This window comes from Vicugna pacos, chromosome 9 (assembly GCF_048564905.1).
Source record: "Vicugna pacos chromosome 9, VicPac4, whole genome shotgun sequence".
NCBI classification, from domain to species: Eukaryota; Metazoa; Chordata; class Mammalia; order Artiodactyla; family Camelidae; genus Vicugna; species Vicugna pacos.
Genome location: NC_132995.1, coordinates 69,830,219 through 69,850,938, shown reverse-complemented (window position 1 = coordinate 69,850,938; position 20,720 = coordinate 69,830,219). Strand labels below are relative to the sequence as shown.

The 20,720-nt window shown below is 38.1% G+C and overlaps 2 protein-coding genes across 3 annotated transcripts in view; one reads left to right on the top strand and one right to left on the bottom strand.

Annotated features, from left to right (window-relative positions):
* Window positions 1–13,740, top strand: part of MFSD14A (major facilitator superfamily domain containing 14A) — a 34,215-nt gene extending 20,475 nt beyond the window's left edge. Inside the window, exons 6-12 of the mRNA XM_072968130.1 lie at window positions 2,427–2,645; window positions 2,941–3,054; window positions 3,881–3,952; window positions 8,818–8,930; window positions 10,134–10,231; window positions 11,163–11,326; window positions 12,361–13,740. Of these exons, the coding sequence (XP_072824231.1) occupies window positions 2,427–2,645; window positions 2,941–3,054; window positions 3,881–3,952; window positions 8,818–8,930; window positions 10,134–10,231; window positions 11,163–11,326; window positions 12,361–12,567 (987 nt within the window). The 3' untranslated portion in view covers window positions 12,568–13,740. The remainder of the gene's footprint in view (window positions 1–2,426; window positions 2,646–2,940; window positions 3,055–3,880; window positions 3,953–8,817; window positions 8,931–10,133; window positions 10,232–11,162; window positions 11,327–12,360) is intronic.
* Window positions 13,741–14,003: 263 nt separating this feature from the next.
* SASS6 (SAS-6 centriolar assembly protein) overlaps window positions 14,004–20,720 on the bottom strand; it is a 37,435-nt gene continuing 30,718 nt past the window's right edge. For both annotated transcript variants that reach the window (XM_006197359.4, XM_031680392.2), the window contains 3 exons: window positions 18,088–18,179; window positions 16,038–16,132; window positions 14,004–15,935 (listed from right to left, as the gene is read on the bottom strand). In XM_006197359.4, coding sequence (XP_006197421.1) covers window positions 15,829–15,935; window positions 16,038–16,132; window positions 18,088–18,179 — 294 coding nt within the window. In that variant the 3' untranslated portion in view covers window positions 14,004–15,828. The remainder of the gene's footprint in view (window positions 15,936–16,037; window positions 16,133–18,087; window positions 18,180–20,720) is intronic.

The following is a 20,720-nucleotide window of genomic DNA, read 5'->3' as shown; positions in this document are numbered from 1 at the left end:
ACATTAAACTTTGTTCTCAATACAAAGCCATGTAAGTTTTGATATTTTCATTCAGTATTAGTTGCACATCAGATTGGAAATTATAGTGGAATTTCACTTATAGGAGTTCTTTTTAATAGAATACTAAAATTAAGGAGCTATTTAATATGTCATAAATTTAAAAGTTACTCCTATTTAATGGCCGATCTAAAATAGAATAGGTTAACATCTAGCTCAGGGATCACCAAACCTTTTCTGTGGCTTGTTGGCCGCATATAGTCTCTCTCGTCTCTCATATCCTTTTTTATTTCTTTTTCACTTTTAGCTTTTTTAAATTAATTTTTATAGAGTAAACTGGACTCAGTGATGTTTCCCACCGTCAGGTGCACAGCGTGTTCCTTTGATACAGTTGTACACTGCAGTATGAGTGCTGCTGTTGCTGTAGTTACTACGGAGTTATACAGTTCAGTGTGTTTATCTGTATTCACTTTACTGTGTGTTGGATCTCTGTGGCTACTTTACTGCTCACGGCAAATTTGCCTCGCGTATTCTTTATTTTGCTTGTGGGTGTGTGTTTACATCTCTTTCCACGTGGAAGAAACATTTATACCTAGACTTGGCCCACAAGCCATAGTTTGCCAAACTAAACACTGTTTATATTTAAGGGCAGTATAGTCTGTTTCTGTTAAGTCTAGAAACAAAATAGATAACAAATCATTATTAGATAGCCAGAAGTAGGACAGTGGTGAGTTTCAGCAAAAATGGGACAAGCAGGTTTTTGGTTTTTTTGCCCATATTTATCTTTATTTGGTGCTTACCAACTCCATGAGGTAAGCGGTATAAGTGTCCTCATTTTACATAAAGACGCTGCTCAGGGAGTCCAGAGATACTGCTCCAGTAACTCAGAATTAATCATCTCCTTTCATCTCACTCCCAAACCTCCTCAGCAAACTTGACTTCTTAGCTTTGGTGTATGGTTTCCTTCTGGTGTTTCTTTAGCCACAGAAATAGGAGATACAAGCAAATGGGTTAAAGAACCCTGATGTGGCTTGAAGAGGAGGAAGAGCTAGGCCGTGCCTTTCAGCCCCAAAGGCTCTGTTGATTCACAGACTCCAGTGGCTGTGAGAACACCCCTCCAACCTCAGGCAGTCACCAGTCTACTTTCTGTTTCTGTAGTTTGCTTTCAATAGAAATTTCATATAAATGAAATAATCTAAAATAAAGTCTTTTGTGTCTACACTTAGCATAATCGTAGGAGATTTATCCATGCTGATGTCAGTATTTCCTTTTTATTGCTGTGTAGTATTCCATCATGTGGGTTATACCACATTTTGTTCTTCCATTCACCAGCTGATAAACATTTAGGTTGGTAGCTAGATGTTTAGTTACTAGAATTTGATGTACTTGTCAAATAATTGACCATTGGAAATTGAATTGCTTATCTTGAGCATCTATTAATAATTAACAACTAAAACTATGACCTCCTGTGAAGTTTAAATCCTCCATGCAAAAGTCATAAATAGCATAGAAACAGAATAAAGCACAGAGTAGGGAGCAGAAGCTTGTGCACCTCCCACATTAATTTCTAATTATCCTCTGAGGAGTGTGGTCTCTATCAGGTGTTCCCTGCTATCACATTTACTGATTTGCAGACCACTTTGTCCAGGAAGCCAGATATGTCTGGGATTAATAGGATTAATAGTTTTTTCCCACCTGTGTCTTCTCTACTTTAATCTGCATTTTCACCAGACTTGTATGGGCTTCCTCAGAATTTTAGAGGCATGGTTAGCGTTGTGCTCAATGCTGAGGATGGACGAGCCCATTCCTCCGCACCCTGCCACCTAAGATGACCTAGTTCAGTTTTGTGCTGCAGCTTAACACAGTTCCTGACGAAAAGATATACTTCAAAGTCTCGAAGCTTTATTTCAGCAAGTCTTAAATATGTATCACAGTAAACATTCACTTAATTTTAATTTACATATTGGGGGGGAAAATCACAGTGACACTGGATTTCCTTCGAGTGTCGATTTAGGCTTCTTTCACAGAGCACTGAGGGTGGGTGGAGGCTCTCAGGGGAGGCAGGGAGGGGGCATTTTGGCTGCACTTCAGGCCCCCAACTTTTCTCAACTAAAACACTTTTTGTTTATTTTTAAATCTGTTTTACTTACAAATTTGTGAGTAAGATTTATCTGGACAGAGGGCACCAAATCTTAAAAGATTAAGTTTGAAGCCACTATCTTAGAGCTGATTACATATTTTTTAGTTAAGAATCTAATTCGTTTCTATTCCTGCAAAAGAAGAGAGTATAAAGAAAATGGCCCAGGTAGGAAGAAGAAAGGCAGGGTGCGGTGGGGGGGGCGGGCATAAGTCAGAGTTTCTGAGGTGCTGAAGTGAAGGAGCCAAGGTGTCCTGACTGATAGCTTTCTGTTGACCTTGATGTGTTGCAGGTTTCAGCAACATTCGCTGCAAGTTTGGTAACCAGCCCTGCAATTGGCGCTTACCTTGGGCGAGTGTACGGGGACAGCCTGGTGGTGGTCCTGGCTACAGCGATAGCTTTGCTGGATATTTGCTTTATCCTTGTTGCTGTGCCAGAGTCACTGCCGGAGAAGATGCGGCCGGCATCGTGGGGGGCACCCATTTCCTGGGAACAGGCTGACCCCTTTGCAGTAAGTCTGCACCTTTTCCTTCTCTTTGCTTAAAAAAGGAATGTGTGATTCAGTGCAGCAGTAATGTTTTGTTGTGGATGTTTCTTTGGGGAAAACATTGTGATGGATTTAAAAAAATATTTTGCAGTCCGTTTCAGAATAGTTCGGGGGAGGATGAAATAAATTTAAAAAAGAAAAAGAAAAAAAGACAGCTAGGTGTCTGTCTGCGCACTGCCAGAAGATTTCTCTGCATGTTCGTACGACTAGGTCAGTGTTTTGATGTAAAACCTAACATCAAGTCATCTTCTTGTTCTAGTCCTTAAAAAAAGTGGGCCAGGACTCCATAGTGCTGCTCATCTGCATCACGGTGTTCCTCTCCTACCTGCCGGAGGCGGGCCAATATTCCAGCTTTTTTTTATACCTCAGACAGGTACAGTTCTGTCCTACCAAGGTGGACTTTTCTTTCTTTGTTGAGTGCTGCAGTAAAAGAATATTTAATCTTGAGAGAGCTACAGTAATGGAGACTTTTACAAATGGCTATGATTTTTTTTAATGGCCCACTAGAGTTAACTTCCTGTCTAGTGTGGCTGACCTTCCTTATGCATTTCTATTAAGACTTTTGGCTTCGTAGAAAAGGTTAGTTTTCCTGTCAGTGTACGTGGTTTGAGTTTGTTTATGTGCTGCTTACAGAGGTGATGGGATGTTTTAATCCACTTACCTGCTCCAGTCTCTGTGATTGAGAGAGTATGTGAGAAAGCAGCTAGCCAAAATGAGGGCAGTCGTTTTTCCCTCCTTGACACTAACCTTACTAGTCACCTTTATCAGTACCTGTAAAAAGCACAACACAGTGCAATATTTATTTGTAAAATGGATTTTGAGTGCTTGATAGCTGTCTCCAGTTTAGGAAATCTAAATTAAGGGATTTAGATTTACTTAATCTGAATTAAACAGCTGTTATTTTCAGTATGTTAACACTTACTATAATTTTGGTTTTCAGTGATAAACCAGATTCTTCCTCTGAGGAATTCTTTGATTATAAATGAATTGTAGGGGAAAGGTAGAGCTCAGTGGTACAGTGCATGCTTAGCATGCACGAGGTCCTAGGTTCAATCCCCAGTACCTCCATTAAAAATAAATTTTTTTTAATGAATTACATTTGCTTTTTTGGGGTCCATTTAATATCAATGTACAAGTAATTGCATCAGTATATTTGTTGTGCTTTTTTATTAATGTTACTTTTTCCGGAAACCTCCTAGATAATGAAATTTTCACCGGAAAGTGTTGCAGCATTCATAGCGGTCCTTGGCATTCTCTCCATTATTGCACAGGTAAGTTTCTTTTTAGTTAGAGGGAGAGATGTTTATAGGTTCAAAAACACAATTCTGTTAGTATAGTCAGTGTTGATCAGATTTTGGTGACTGACACATATTCAGTATATGATGTATGAACCAGAAAGACTGATTTACACTAGAGTATTTACCTGTATAAAATCAGAAATTTTATATATCTTACTCTTGTTCTACTGCTGATTTCATTCAGTACATGTTCAATAGCTGCCATGCGTTAAGCACTTGGGATATAGCAGTGAACATAACTAAATTCCTGCTATGGTAAAGTTTGCGTTCTTGTGGGATAAGCAGATTAATAAACATGTCAATATGAACATATCAGGTGTAACGGAACCGCTAGAGAAAAGGAGTCAAGGGATACAGAGCATGGCTGGGTGTTATTTTCTATGGGAGGACTGGGAAGGCTTCGTTGATACAAGTGACATTTGAGCAGAGACCCAAAGGAATGAAGAACATGCCACCGAAAACAGCTGGAGGAAGAGACTTCTGAGCGGCCAGAACATAAACACAACCCGAGAGGCCGCAGCTGGCTCGTAATGGCCAGGGGCCAGGGAGGCTCTGGTGGAGTGAGCAAGGGAGTGTCAGGAAGTGAATCCCAAGAGGTAGAGAGAGACCAGAGCTCTCTCGTTTATGAATTTCTGGTAGGTTTAGTGAGAAACTTCAAATTTATATTCTGTAATGTACTTCCCCCATGGCCCCACAGATGCATACATGTGGCACTGAGTATTAGTACTATTTCTAACTCAGTTTTATCCTTAAAATCTTTTATCTGGAAAAACACTGCATTTAAGTACTTACTCCTGGGTATTAGAAATGTGCTTTGGGGGAAAATACATTGTTGCCCATATATAAAAACAGCTTTTGAAAAAAAAAAAAAGAAAAAAAAACACCTTTCTGAGCACAAAGGAAAGTGCAGAAATAGAATAGAGCTTGATCAATTATCAAATGTTAAACCGACCTTGAATCCTGAGATAAATCCAACCTGCTCGTTATGTCTTGTCTTTTTCACATATTGCTGAGATGAGACTTGCAATATTTATTTAAGATTTAGATCTTAAAGAGAACAGGCTAACATTTATTGTAAAGATACTTAAGAGATTAATAGCTGTAAGGTCTTAAGTTTCATTTCATACTTAAATGAGCATGGGAGCTGTAGGTAGGCAGCTAGTAATCTGAGCAGTCACACTGTGGACTGCGTGAGTGATGAGCTAAAGGTGCCTTAGGGGAAAGTTTCCCTCTGCTCAGCTGGCATCTGGCGCACAGAGGATGCAAGATGGCAAACAGTCGATAAGGGCTCAGAATCTGGGAGGGCAGAGACCTGGAAACCCAGCAGGGGGCGTGGTCAGGTTTGTACTGGAGGGAGCGCAGCGGCGGCCGCAGCGTGAGGGCTGGAGTCTGGGAAGGAAGGACCCCCCACCAGCCAGCGTCCGTGGCGCAGCGGATGCCGTGCAGAGAAACGCGGGATACAGGACTTAAATGCCCATTCGGCTTTGGGGGTCTACATAGAAACACAGTTTTTGAGATGAAAAAAAATCACATTTCTAAAAGAAGATGAGTTGAACTTCAAAAACAGGTGGATAGGAGTATGTAGTCTGCATGTAAATACTGGTAATTACACTTTGTCATTACATGAATTAAAATATTATGAATAATTTATAGCCCCAGAGGTAGAATTATCTTGTATTCTCGTTTATGTCAAGTATACAGTTGAGAAGGACTTGTCCCCTTTCCCCCCTCAAGTCAGTGAACTGAGCCCAGCGTCTGACTCTGCTCCGCGGCAGCGCGGAGCTGCCCGGAGCTGCTCCTTGACGCCCGCGTGCGTGCGTCGTGCGTGCCTTCCTCCTGCTGCGCCTACTACCTCCTGCTTCCGCCGTCCGAAGTGGCCCTCCTCTCAGTTCCCATGGGAACTCGGGTGTATGGTCCAGAATGCATTGTATTCTGAATTTTACTCTCCATTTCTGGTGGTTTTTGCCTCAGTCGATCGTGAGCTCCAGTAGAGCTCTGGGAAGACTGCGAAGGCAGGATTGTGTCACATTTGTCTTGGTCTCTCTAGTGCCTGCAGCCCAGTAGGTGCTAAATTAGAGGTGATTGGTTTTTCCCATGTTGATTTAAAACCTTTAAAAAGTAAGCATTGAAAAATTGGGAGATGTTACATGAAACTATGGAAATGTACTTTCTCCTCCCAAACTGAGATCTGGTAACGTGAATACAGCCTTCCAGTGAGAGCCAGACAATCGCTGGCCCCCTGGGGCCCTTACTGTCTGGTTTGCCATAGGCCCCTTCGTTTCCGTGGCACCAGTAGGCATGAGTTTGTAACATCTGCACTAAATAAATGTTTGCAGGAGTTCGTGGCTGTGGTTAGTTCCACACATTTCTCTCCCTCAGTGCTGTCATTTAGTCCTCTGTGTTCTAGTGACTCCCAAATTGATAGATACCAAGCCAGTCCCTGAGCTCCTGTTGGACCCACCTGCTGGACATCTCAGACCTGACGTGGCCCCGGCCACAGTCTGGATTCCTTCCACCCTGTGCTGCCCATCCCGTTCAGTGGCATCACTGTTCTCCTGGTGGTTGGGCCAGAAACCTTGGTGTCATCCTTGATGCGTTTGTTTCTCCTTACCCCACATCCAGCCCATCAGATGGTATCTCCTTTCACGTCTCGCTCCAAAATACATTTGAATCAAAGCATTTCTCACCACCTGCGTTTCTAGGAGCCTAGTCTGAGCCAGGGCAGTAGCTTCCATCTGGTCTGTCTGCTTTCGTACTTGTCTCTCTACAGCTTATTCGAGACTCGGCAGAGTAATTTTTGTAAAGTGGAAATGTAATGAGTGCTTACTTGTTTAATATTCACTTTCTGTTGCAACCAGAATAAAATCAAGTCTCTTGACAAAACCTCATTTTCCTCCTTTCCCCGAGTTGTTGAACACATTCCAGATCCAGGGCATTCCAGATCCACCCCTACCTGTCTAGATATTCACATGGCTACCTCCTCCTCGTCCTCATTCAGCCCTCACCTCCGACGTCACCTTGGGGAGGCCTTCCCCACACATCCTGGTTCAAGCAGCACCCCTATCACACTGCCCTACTTTATTTTCTTCATAGCAGCTCAGGCCTGGAATTCCCGTGTTCAGTAAGTATGCTTATGCCCGCTTTCCTCTACTAGGAGGTAATCTAAGTGCTGACCAGTACTCTGACCTATTCACTGTCCCTGGATCAGTGCCTTCAGACCCAGAATAGCCATTGGATATAGTGGGAACTGGGCAAATATTTGTTTACTGAGTGACCAAAAGTTGACATCAGTTAACTATTAATTAGCTGTGTCATCTTGGATAAGTCATACATCATTTTAACCTTTGGGACTTGGTTCTCTCATCTTTAAAATCAGAATCAGGGGACACTGATTTTTTTTTCCTGTCTAGCACACTCTATATACAAAGTAAGTAATTTGCGCCATTATTACCACTGAGTTGAGAATATGGTGACATTTAAAATCAAGCATCCTTCCCATAAATACTTAGGAACTTATGGGAGGTGCTGGGGATACAAAGATAAATGAGAAAAAAGCCCCTGCCCTTGGGAGAAAACCGAAGTCCCCACTTAGAGTGTCGTGTACTCAGGAAGTTTTTGCTGACGGCTGGGTGAGTCCCCTTTTGTGTCTGTGGTTGTTGAGGAATGCGATCCAACAAGGTTCCATGCCTTGTGGAACTCAACCTTATTTACCCTCGCCTGATTTACGGGAAAGTCTCAGAGAAGAAAGCTGTGAGTCTTAGTTGTTCAGGAATTCTTAAAAGAATCTTCATTTGCTTTCCACTGGCTTATTTGTGATTAAATCTGATTAAACATGTCTCAATTTAGAGAGTTTTATACTTGATAATTGAGAGCTTAGGAGTATGCCAGTCATCAAATAATGATTTACTGAATTTTCACTTCTTCTGTGGACTTACCAGCTGTCTTAAGGGATATATTTAATATTTTAATTTGAATAGCAAAAAATAATTTTTAATGCCCCCAGATTATTGCTGAATTTGTATTAGCTTTGAAAGAAAAGGAAAAGCAAGAACACTCAATTCATAATATTGTGTATTAAATGGTTTTTCTGTGCCAGGCACAATGCTAAGTATATCATTGCCTTTAACTCACATGGCAAAGTTGTGAAACAGGTACTGTTAAACCACCATTTTGTAAGAGATCAAATTGCATCTCAGAGTAAAGTGACTTGCCCAAGGTCACACAGTTAGAGCCAAGATTATGATTAAGGCTGTTTTCCCAAAGGCTGTGTGTTCTTAGTTATTACACTACGCTGCTCCCAAGTCATACTTGTTAAACTGATTTACCATTCACAGAAGCATCATGGTTTCAGCAACAGGACAGGTTCATTTAGGTGAAGGACATATGAGTAATTGTACTATTTCAGTCTTCTTTTAGTCAGGAGAATAAGCGTTTTGGATTAACTTGGACCTGTGAAAACTCTTTTAAAGCTGTTACATAACAGGGATCTCCAAGCCACGAGTTAGAACTTTTGACCCTACTGTTCACTATTTCTGATTTTAAGTGGTCCTCAGTAGAAGAGGACTGAACACAAAGTGCACCTTTTCTATTTTCAGTTTTCTAACTTTTTCCCTGAATCTGGATCAGCAGAGGAACCTTTCATCTGCTTATATAACCTGGAGTAATGGTTTTAGCAATTATCAGGGCAATTGTTGCTAAAAAGCCAAAATGTAGAGAAGTGGTAAATAATAGTCCTTTTATATTATAGATTGAAGGGAGTTACCAAATATTGTTTCCTTTTCAGTATTAAAAAGCTTATTCTATTTTAATAAACCATTTTGGTTTTTCTTATTTTCCAGACCATAGTCTTGAGTTTGCTTATGAGGTCAATTGGAAACAAGAACACCATTTTATTGGGTCTGGGATTTCAAATATTACAGCTGGCGTGGTATGGCTTCGGTTCAGAGCCTTGGTAGGTGCAAATATTTTAATTTCCTTAATTCTGGTGTTTGCCTTTTTCTTTTTTCCAGCCTTATTGAGGTATAATTGACAAATATTTTTGTCATTTTTTTTGTATTTCTTAATTTGCTTCTCAACTAAGGCTGACTTTATCTGTCTTAGTATGCTTTTTCTTCTCTGAAAATGTATGTGACACAAATTTCTCACTGGTGTATTATTTGTATACTCTAGAGTGGCTTGAGAATAGCAAAGTGACGTTTTATACCTGAGAGACAGGTTGGGTTTCTGAATGAGCTTACTGAGTTTTTGAATCTCTAGTGAGTATTTAGTCCAGATCAGTCTGTGAGGAAAAAACATGTAATCCCAAAGCAATAAGGCCCTGAGAGGTAGCCTTGTTTGCCTTTTTCATTTTTCTGATTGGGGGGAAAAAAAGGTTGAGTAACACCAGTGATCGTAACTGATGGCAACCCAGAAGGCACGGGGCAGAGTCCAGTAGTTTTGGTCCCGGCTTCACGCCGGGAAGGCGCTCTGCTTTTCTTGCCAGTCTGGGTTCCCGCAGGGAGGCGATGGCAGCGGTGCTGCGGACGCCAGGCTGCCGCGGACGCCTTGGTTTGCAGTGGTGTCTCATTCACTGAGCCGCCATCTGTTTGGACTTGGGTATGAGTAAGCATCAAGAGTGTGTTTCGATGGACGTTTTGTTTTTCAGTCTAGCTTGTACAAAGAGGTACTCATAATTTAAATTATCAAAAACATTTCTTAAACATCAAGCCAGCAGCACATTTAGGTCAAATCAGTGATTTCATGACGCTGAATCACAAGCCTGTGAGAACCTTGCTGGAAGTTATTAGCAAATGTTTTAAAACATTTAATGACGTTTCCTGCTGTGTGTTATCCGTGGTTCTCAACGCCCCCAGGCCTGCAGTAATAATATCCACACACTTTGCGGTTCGGTTGTGATACATGACATCCCAGTTCTGCCTTCGAACCCCCCACCACTCTTGTGAATAAGTGGCTGTAGTTCTGCTTTCTAGAAGAGTAAACAGGGATAGGCGTTTAAGTGACTTGGGAGGCACATGGGAAGGAGGGCGAGCACAGCTCTCCTTTTCCCGGCACCACAGCCGTCTCCCCGTCAGTTGCTAGATTCTGAATGTGGGCTTCGACGCGGACAGGGACAGTGGGGACTAACAGCGCTCTCGCTCTGCTGCTCCCGCTGCAGGATGATGTGGGCGGCCGGGGCGGTCGCAGCCATGTCCAGCATTACCTTCCCAGCCGTCAGCGCGCTCGTCTCGCGGACTGCCGATGCCGACCAACAAGGTGAGTGGACAGGAACCGGTGACAATGATTTAAAAGTACAGGACACTCGAACCCTGCGTTCTCGCTGGATTTTTCTCGCAGAGGATTTTTCATTGTTTTCATTGGTAAGAAGAAAAGCAGGTTCTAGGGTGTTGCCCTTCGGTGGGTGTATGTAGCCTTGCCTCACTTTGAACATGTGCTCCTGTCTAGTCTTTTGCTAGAAAACGTAGTGAAGGTTGGCCACCTTATATTCACTAACCGTTTACTTATTACGTGCTTGCTATGATGTGCTGGACACCTTGGGGACAGAAAATAACCCTTTCATTAAAATGTCACGTTTTAGCTATCTAAAGACATACAGAAAACTTACTATTGTCTTACCCTTTTGTGGCAGGAACACTTTAATTCCTAAAATGCTAACACATGAGGAATAATTGTTTGAAAAGCCTATGTTTTAATGTAGTCATAAGGAAAAAGAGGGGTGTTACAAACGAGTGCCAGCGGTCACTTGGCTGGTAACTGAGGAAAGGCCTGTGGCCAAAGCGAGTTGCATTTTCATTTTGGGAGAAGATCCCAGAGATAAACAAAACCAAACTCTGTAAAAAGGGACTGTATTTGACTAACTGAGGTCTTAAGCAGCTACCTGGGGACAGTTTTGTGTAACAGTTGTGCTTATGAACTCATGCCTGGTTTTGAGCCAGGAGACGTTTCCAAGAAAAGAAAGTGCTTCTGCCCGCTTGCTAGATGCGTGCCTGGGCCTACCTGAGCCCACGTGTGCATCAGACAAGCTCACTGAACTTTGTAGAGCTGATGGCTTCTAAGTAATTTTTCATGCCATTGCATAAGTAAGTTGCTAGTGTCTGATAGAAACTTTGGTTTTAGAATAAATGATTTCAGTTCTGGGCTAGGAAAAAATAAATGGTACACTAAGTAATTTGTTTAAACAATTCAGGCGTCGTTCAAGGAATGATAACAGGAATTCGAGGACTGTGCAATGGTCTGGGACCAGCTCTTTATGGATTCATTTTCTACATATTTCACGTGGAACTTAAAGAACTGCCAATGACAGGAACAGACTTGGGAACAAACACAAGCCCACAGCACCACTTTGAACAGGTAATTCTTCAGATATGTGATAAAAGTGTACTTCATTTGGCTGGATTGAAAGATGATTTTTGGTCACTAAAGCTTTTGAGAGTCTTACAACTTTAGACTGAATAAAAACACTTAGAACCCCAAACCTAAGGGACTGTGTCCTCCTGCATACTCTGTAAAATTGGCTGTGCATCCTTTCTCCCCTGGGTAGTTAAAAAATTATATATTCTACTTTGTCTCACGATACCGTGTGGCACGGGGAACCACCACCTGTCTGCACGACTGCCTGCTTCTCATCTGAGACCACCGGAGCGTTAGGGTTCCCCGTATTGGGTGCTGGCAAACGTCTTGGTTCACGTGCCCGCTATATTCCCCTCACAACTGAAAAACATCGTCGTCATTTCAGCCAGTACAAGCAACTCATCAGTTTCCTTGTATTTAGCAGAATTCTACACTAATCTTCTGACCAGTTAAGACTACTTTTAAATAAAAAAGAATGTGTGGGCTCTACACAGGTAAAACTGGCGATGCAAGTTTTTGCTAAAAATGAATGTAATTGGGCCAGGAGAGAGGTCTGTTTGGTTCTTCTCATAGTAAAGGCATTATATGTGGTGCCCTTACTTTCGGTCACTAAAGAATACAATTAACTAAACAAAGAAAACGGTAATTGATTCTGCTACTGTAGTTAATATTGTAATGTAATGTCACGTGCTTGATTTTACTTTTGAAATCTGCTTCCTCTTGAACAGATTAAGTGAAGGCCTACAGAATGTGTTCAGATTTTATGCTACAAATGACAGTATATTTTTTTGCATGTGCTGTTTTAAAAAAATGTTATGGCTGTTTCTTGGGTCAGCTGTTATCTCCCCAGAACTCTGTAGGTGTGATAGTGTTTATTTTCTCCTAAAAAGGGAGTATGTTTTCTAACTGGGGCTTTAATGAAGGAGAGGCGCCGTTGGCTTTTAACTCACAGCAGTTAGTTATTAAAAAGATAAGCAGTTTCTTCTCAGCTAAGATGTTTACGCAGAAATCCTGATTATCTTTTTCGTCCTCAGAATTCCATCATCCCTGGCCCCCCTTTCCTCTTTGGAGCCTGTTCAGTACTGCTGGCTCTGCTTGTTGCCTTGTTTATTCCGGAACATACCAATTTGAGCTTAAGATCCAGCAGCTGGAGAAAGCACTGTGGCAGCCACAGCCACCCCCACAGTACGCAAGCGCCAGGAGAGGCCAAAGAACCTTTACTCCAGGACACAAATGTGTGAGCTGAAATCAGGAAGACTTTTCTATCAGCACCCAGGTCTTAGTTTTCACCTGTAGTTCTGGATGTACATTCCACTTCCACCTGCCATGGACTTTAAGATTGTCTTAAGACATGATCTGCATGAACTCCGTGGAAACTAAAGAGAACCGAAGCGAACTGGACAGTTTTCCAAAGATGTTACAGTTTCTTTTGAAAAGAAACCTTTTGTTTTATTAGCACCAGTTTCTTGCCACTAAGCTGTTTGTTTTATTATACATCCCTTAATTAAAATTAAAAACTATATATGTAACTTCTTAGATACTAGCAATGTCTCTGCTACCATTTCCTTCAGGTGTTGAGCTTTAATTCTATTTATGCCGACTCGCAGTGAGACAGAGTAGGTAGTATGGCGTGGACCTGTTCGTTTTAACATTGTAAAATCTTGAGTCAGATTTTAATATTGTAAAATCTTGGGTCAAATAATTCAAAGCCTTAATGCAGATGCACTAAAGTAAAGAAATGGTAAATGAATTGTTTGCATTTTAAAAACAAAACTCTTAAGAAAACTGTACTAAATCTGAATCATGTTTCAAGCTTGTTTGTAGTAATTTTATTTTTAACATTATTCACTACTGTTTTTGAAATGAAAAAATATCAGCCATTTAGAATTTAAATTGGGGTGTTTGGAGCCTGTAAGTCTAAATGCTGGCTCAAATTTGTTCCCCAACTACTTATACCACTATTCTTTTAATGTTTGCATAATCATAAGAACCTCAACACTTGAATACATAATCTAAAAATTATATAGTAAAGCTGGTAGCCTTGAAAATGTCAATGTGATATCTATATGTAGATAAATATATATAGTGGCCTTTCAGGACTGTCACAGTAACACGTTATTTACAGAGCTAATGTTTGTCCTAAATTTTCAGGACCCTAGAAGAGAGCTTTATACAATTACTGATGTGAATTTCTCTAAAGTGTATATTTTTGTGTCCAGTTATATTATTTAAAAAAGTGTTACTTTGTAAAAATTGTACATAAAGTATTGTATAGTTTACACTGTTTTCATCTTGTGTGTGGTTATTGCTTAATGCTTTTTAAACTTGGAACATTCACTATGGTTAAATAAGGTCTTAAAAGAAATGTAAATATTGTTAATAAAATTAAATATTTTAATGAGTTTTTTTTTAAAGAAAGTCTTGATCTGTGATTCCCTTATAAGGCCTACCTGTTTTGGCTTTATTTGTTACTGTATCATTTTACAGTAACAAATAAATCAAAGCTTTATACCTTCTTGCTTTGAATCCATTTCTTTTCCCTTGCTTAATAATATACTACTGTAGAAAGACAAAAGGAAAGAAATGAAAATTTGGCCCATAGATTAATGAAGTACTTAATCTAAATATAGATGTTGGCGGTCAATCATTTGTTTTTATATACTGTTTACATGTCATATTCCCAAAATATTAATACTTTTATTAACAAAGCTCATAGTTTACAGAAATACATGACTGCAACATTTTGATTATTAACACATGTACAACTGTACACAGCAAAACAGTTTCAAAAGTTTAAGAGGTAGAACAAATCATTAATTAGCACACCCAAGTCTGTACATACACATTTAATACCAGAAAAGTCTTTACCAAGTTGGTATCCAAAGGATCTCTATCCTATCTTTCAGAAATTTTCCCAATTTTCCATGTGTAGATACGGAAAAAGGATACCTATATTTAAAGAGCTACCCATATGACATGTATCCCATCCAAACCCTGTCACAATGTCTTATATTACATACTATTTACAAGAAGGATTCCAATATTGCCAAGAAGTTTCCAGATTATGAGTACCTTCAAGTTACTGTAACTAAGTATTCTTACTAATGTAGTATATCTAAATGATGGGGAAAAAAAGTGTATATAAAATGTCACTACCTAACAATGGTTACTACATTTTTCAGATTAGCTCCCTAGTTTCAAACGGTTTACAACTGCCAGCAGAGTTTCAAGAGTACCATAAGACTCAATATTGTGTCTTCATAAAAAAATTAGCAAAGATTCTTTGTCTTGCCATGGAAGCCAGTAACATTGGTATGTCATTAATATCTTGAAATGTCTCTTTCCTCATCTGTGTAATAAGGTCCTTGAAAGTAATTTAAGTATCACATGAGCATTAGCAATCTCCACAAACAAAAACTGATTTAGTTTTCTCAAGAGAATGTGACTCTACTGGATGGTGGTCAACAAGAAAACAAAATGGGACCCTGTGATTCTGGGTGAGTTTTTTTAAAAATCACCTCATTTTTTTCCAAGGAGCAATTCTTGTTTGAAACTTGTAATTATAGGGAAGTGAAGAAAGTTAGTAACTTCTTACAGTTTGTCATTTTGCCTACTGTATTAAGCAAGCATGAAAATGAACCCATTCTGATATAAAAATGAGAATTCATGATGGTCTCATAGTAAAGATTTTGTATAAATACTAATTTTTAAAACAAAATTTCACTAATACAGATATAACTGCGTAACAACTAGAATTCCAAATGAAAAAAACTGGGTGAGTGCAGACTTCCAGGAAGCATTAAAACCCTATAAACTCTGAAGCTCAAATGGCCACAGTGCTTTCTCCCTGATGTGGTCATGTAAATAGACTGTCCAAAACATTTTTACAGTAAATTTATCAAAATTAATACTTATTCAAAAGCTAATTTAAAGGTTTCAAGGAAAATATTTACTTGCTATGAAGGATTTATTTATTTCATTCTAAGGCAATTTTAGGACTTTTCCCTTTAAATATCAATACAGATACCTCAGGAGATAATCATTTTCCCTCATAATTCTACGATGGCAAATTTAAAATTTTTATTGTACTAATAAAAATGATAAAATGAATTGATAGAATTCTTTGGCTTCATACTATTCCATCTGAACAGGCTGTAATTTACCCAGATATTCAGTATGATTAGAATGTCTTTTACAAGGTTCAACTCTTTCCTTAGAACTTCTGAGAATGTCTAAGGATTAGTTTAATAAAATTCATATTAGTATTCTATAAAACACCATGTTCCAAACTACAGAGTGTCATTTGCTCAGAATCTTCACCAATCCCTAAGTACAAACTTGCTCCCCTCAACTGCATAAATGAGAGCAGTACTGAAAGGAACCAATCCAATACAGCAGCTCAGGTCAACTTGCTTGTTTAAGATTTGATCTATGCTGTCACTATATTTTTAAGCCACGCAACTTTCTAAAAATTAAAAAAAATAAAGTGAATGATACTAGGACTAACTGTTCGGTAACTGCCCAGGGAAATACGCTGAAGACGCAGAAGGAAGCACTGCGGGCTTTGAAGATGCCTGTAATGCTCCTACAGTGCCATCTTTCTGATGCTCTGCAAATGAGGACAAGAAAAGATTATTTATAATCACGTAAGTCTGTATCTAATACATTTAATGAAACCAGTGTACGATCCATTTCAGAAACGTCTTCTCACCTGCATTATTAAACAGATTCTGGCTGAGCCCCCGTAAAGGAATGCTATCTTCCCTTTTCTTCAGATACTTGGACTCCAGCCCTAAATTTTCACCACTTGAAAGGAAAATAGTAATTATTTACTTATTTTAACAAAGTTTAATTTTTTCTTTAGTAATTAACTCTGAGTGTTTAATCTCTCTATATATACATATACTATATACAAGATAACTAAATTATATATATAGCTTTGTTCAAAACAAATCATATTCTTCACTGGGTTCTTAAGCAAGTAATTTAATCTCTTCATAAGCCAAAGTACACTTCCCAGTAGAGAGTAAGTTATAATAAATAACATTAGAAAGCTAGAAAAAGGAATGTAGGGTAAATAATAACTCTTATGAGTACTATAAAATTTTAAATAGTAATGCATAAATGGTACATGACAGAAGAAAAATACACATTATGCCTTGAGAATATTATTTAATTTCTATCACATCCTATATTTAAAACGAGTAAGATTTCTTTCTCCTTTGACCAAAAGCTCCTCAAAATTTTGTAGTGCTTCAAAGTTGTTGTTATTAAATATCAATATAGATTGTACAATAATGAATTCTGGTCAGGTGACTATAAATATGAAATTCTGAAAAAAACAAAGGAGGACGGGGCATGTCTGTTGGTTACATTTTTCCTCTTTCTACCACTAGATTCCTTCTTGTGAAATCTGTCCACTAGTACACTTGTTCTCTAGCAGTACACTTGTTATAAGAAGTTAAAGTCTCTTGCAAAACAATGACATTTTATCTTTAAAAGTAAATGATAGTCTTTTCCCAATTTTCAGAAAAGAATAAATAAAGTGGGTGAATAGGTGTCTTTTTCAATTTTAATTTTTCCTTTAACCTCTGATGCCCATTGCCACTTATTAACAGCTGACAAGACAACAAACCAATTCTAAACAGAAAAAAACTCAAAATAGCTGAACAGTCCTAATTTTATGGACACATGATTGATTTTGTACTACAAATATGATCAATTTTTTCTGCAAGTAAAATTGTTCTTGGTGTGCAGATGATAGAGTTAAACATATAAAGATCATGGTATTCTACCATTAATATGAATTCCAGGTGCTCTGCCACCTAAACAAGTATGAGATTAAATATAATAAGCATACACATTTCAGAACTTAAAAGAATTCTCACCTTTTTAAAAAAGGGAGGCCCATCAACATTAACTATTTTAATACTCATTTTGGTGCCAATATTAGAGGAAGCAGTGAATAAAGGCCAGAGAGTTGGAATACAAAGCCTCTGAGCCATGCCAGTAGTTTGCAATGTACCAGGATGGTGACAGTTCATGATAATGAGGGCCAGCAGACAGGCCTTAAACTGATTAAATTTTAAATAAAGAAACATAATGATAAGAAAACAGTATTACAAACATGAAGACTACTCAGAGAGACAAGTTTGCATATATAAATTGTTTACTTAGCCATAACTCATGATTCAACAAGCTTCACTATGCAAAACCTGCTTAAGATCTAAAAACTAGGCAAGGAATTTCTGAGTAGGCAAAACAGAAGTCACAGATTGGCACTGAAGCTTATTTATGTTAGCTTGGCCAAGGGGCAACCTCACAAGCCATTTTATTCCTATTTACCAAAGAATTCTAACAGTTTACCTAGCTGACTTCTCAGATTACACTGTAAGCATAACAGAAAAACAAAGAGCTTCCAGAGACAAACATAGCCATTATAACAGGAAACAAAAAATAGCCAACTGTGAGGAATTTAAAAGATTTCTCTTTACTTGCCCAAGAATAGTGTGTTCTTCATTTGTGTAGGAAAATCTTTTTAAAATATTAAATTCTACTATATATCTATCGCACATTTTTTTTAAAAAATACGAGAAACCTTTTTCATAGCTAAAAGTGACTCAAACTTAAATCTCACTGATCAGAAACTTAAAATGTCATATAAGTAAGTGGATATCATAACTTTCAAACACTGATAAAAACTTTTTTTTGAAAGGAAACTTTCAAAATTGCAAACATTAAATTTTGTGTCAAGAACTTACTTTTCCTTATCAGTGGAGCAAGGATTAATAGTTCCTGATTGAACATCTCCAAGTGATGTACTTGGTTTTGTAAACTGCAAATTAAACTGAACCTGTGAAGAGGGAAAACATCTTCTGTAACTGAATTAATGAGACCTGAGACAATTTTATATGGAAACAGGTGGTTAAATTTTTTTTCTGCTAAATCTAGACCATGTAAGTTCAACCTATATTGTATAACATAAGCACATCTTATTGAGAAGATTTAATTTAAAAAATCCTATTTCTCCTTGCCAGAAAGTTCCTGTCATATAAACAAGATGAACAGCATCAATCAACAATTATTTTGAAACAAAAACATGAACACTAATACATTTAAGTAAGTGTTATAATGCTAAAAGTATCCAAGTACCACAATGATGCACTTATCTCATGCATTCTGAGAACTCTTCCCTTTTCAAAAACTTTCAAAGCCTGTCATATTTATTCAAGGATTCTAAATGAGTGCTAGGAGTTTGAATTTTGAAACAGTCAAAAGTAATCCAAGATTCTCCGCAAAAGTCCAAACTAAAATAGCAAGCATACAGGACATAGCAGTTTATTTAAAGTAATAATGACTGTTACTGAGTGGGTTTCATACCAGGAATGTATAAATGGGATTTATGCTAGGAAATCTATACACATAAGTCACCATACTAATGAAGAAAAAAACTGTGACCACTTGTATGCAAAAAGTAAAGGTATGAGAAGATAGTATCTATTTTTGGCAAAAACTCAAAAGAGGAATAGACAGATACTAGCTTAATAGGATAAAATTATAAATTAGAAAGGTATTTGCTGTACTTGGTGACCAAAGTTCAATATTCTAAAGCTATCAGTTCTCCCTACGTTAATCTATACATTTAACATGATCACATTAAATACAAATAGCACTTTTAAAACTGAGACAAGATGATTCTCATATTTCTTATAGAAAAATAAATATGCAAGAAGAGTGAGGAAAGTTAAGAAAGAGTCTAAGATATTAATACATAACATAGTTTCCAGCCACCATTCATAAATAATTAGAAAACTCAAAAACAGACAGTGCAAGACTATGATCTCTGAGAGAACTATGTGATCTGCACAACTGACCCCGCTTCCTAATTAGAGGCACTTCCTAGGTACAGAGAAAGAACATCCCTGCTAAGTGGAGGGGATCAGAATCAGTTTAGAGAGGCTGAGATGACTGGAGGCTAAAAGGCAGAATTCTGATGAAAAGAGAGCTATAAAGAGAACAAGCCCCAGAAATCTGCACATGAATCCCCTTGAGTTTTTGCTGAGTAACAGACACATGCACAGGGTAAAAATCCACAGTGCTGGGCAAATACAACAGGAGAGTTTTAAGCTGAACAATTTCTAAGGTTTATACTCATGGAGACAAAGTAGAGAGTCCTTGTAATCATTTTAAGGCCTTCACTGGGGAGCTATAAATGGTCACAGCTTTGTAACTGCTGAACTATCCCCAAGTAAAAGCTACTTTAAATGCATCCTAGTAAAGCTAAAGAAAAAAAAAAAAAAACAGAAAAAAGAACTCAAAGGGACCACGGGGATCCACAAGTAACTTAAATACTTGCCACTCTTTAAAGTAAGACAACAAAATCCAGACAATCAACAATGTGACATGGACAATGTTCCACATCCTATCAAAAATTAATAGATGACAATAAGTAGGAAAATATGAGTCATACCAAGAAAAATCAGTCAACAGAAACAGACCCAGATATGACAGAACAAGGACAGACATGTTAAAACAATGTAACTCTGAAAAATTTAATGGAAATCTAGTATGAGAGAAACAAAAGATATAAAAAATGAAATGGAATCTATAGAGGTGATAAATTCAACGTCTAAAATGAAAATTTCTCACTGGATAGGATTAATAGCAAATTAAACACTTACAGAAGAAAAGTTAGCAAACTTTAAGACACAATGTTAGAATCTGTATAAAATGAAGCAAATGATAACAAAATAAATATATGAAGTCTGAATGGGACAAAATCATGTGATCAACCATGTGTAACTGGAGTACTAAAAGGAGACAACAGGGGGAAAAAAGTGAAGAACTAATGGCCAGAATTTTCCAAACTGGTGAACTATATATAAACCCACTGATCAAAGGATCTCAATAAAAAGTCCCAAGTGGATAATAAAAGACATGCACCACACCATATATTATAAAAAAGTTGCTGAAAAATAAATGAAAAAAATCTAAAAAGCATCTGGAGAAAAAAGTCACTTTCTAGAAGAAAAGTGATAAACATGACTGTTGATTGTCTTGCCAAAACCTATTCAATCCAGACAACAATGGAATGACATCTTCAAAATGCTGAAAGGAAAAAACAGAATCTTGCCAACCTGAAATTCTATATGCAGAGAAAATAATGCCAAAAATATAAATGTAAGACAGAAGCAGAAAGAATTCATTGCCCACAGACAGGCACTGTAAGAAATCTTAAAGACCTGCACTGTAAGAAACCTTAGTTACAGGAGAAAGGGAGATGGTACTAGATGAAAATGCAGATCTATACAAAGGGACAGAGCATGTAAATCGAAAATATACAGGTAAACCAAAAGGACTTTTCCCTCTTTAATTTCTTCGAAAGACATTTGGT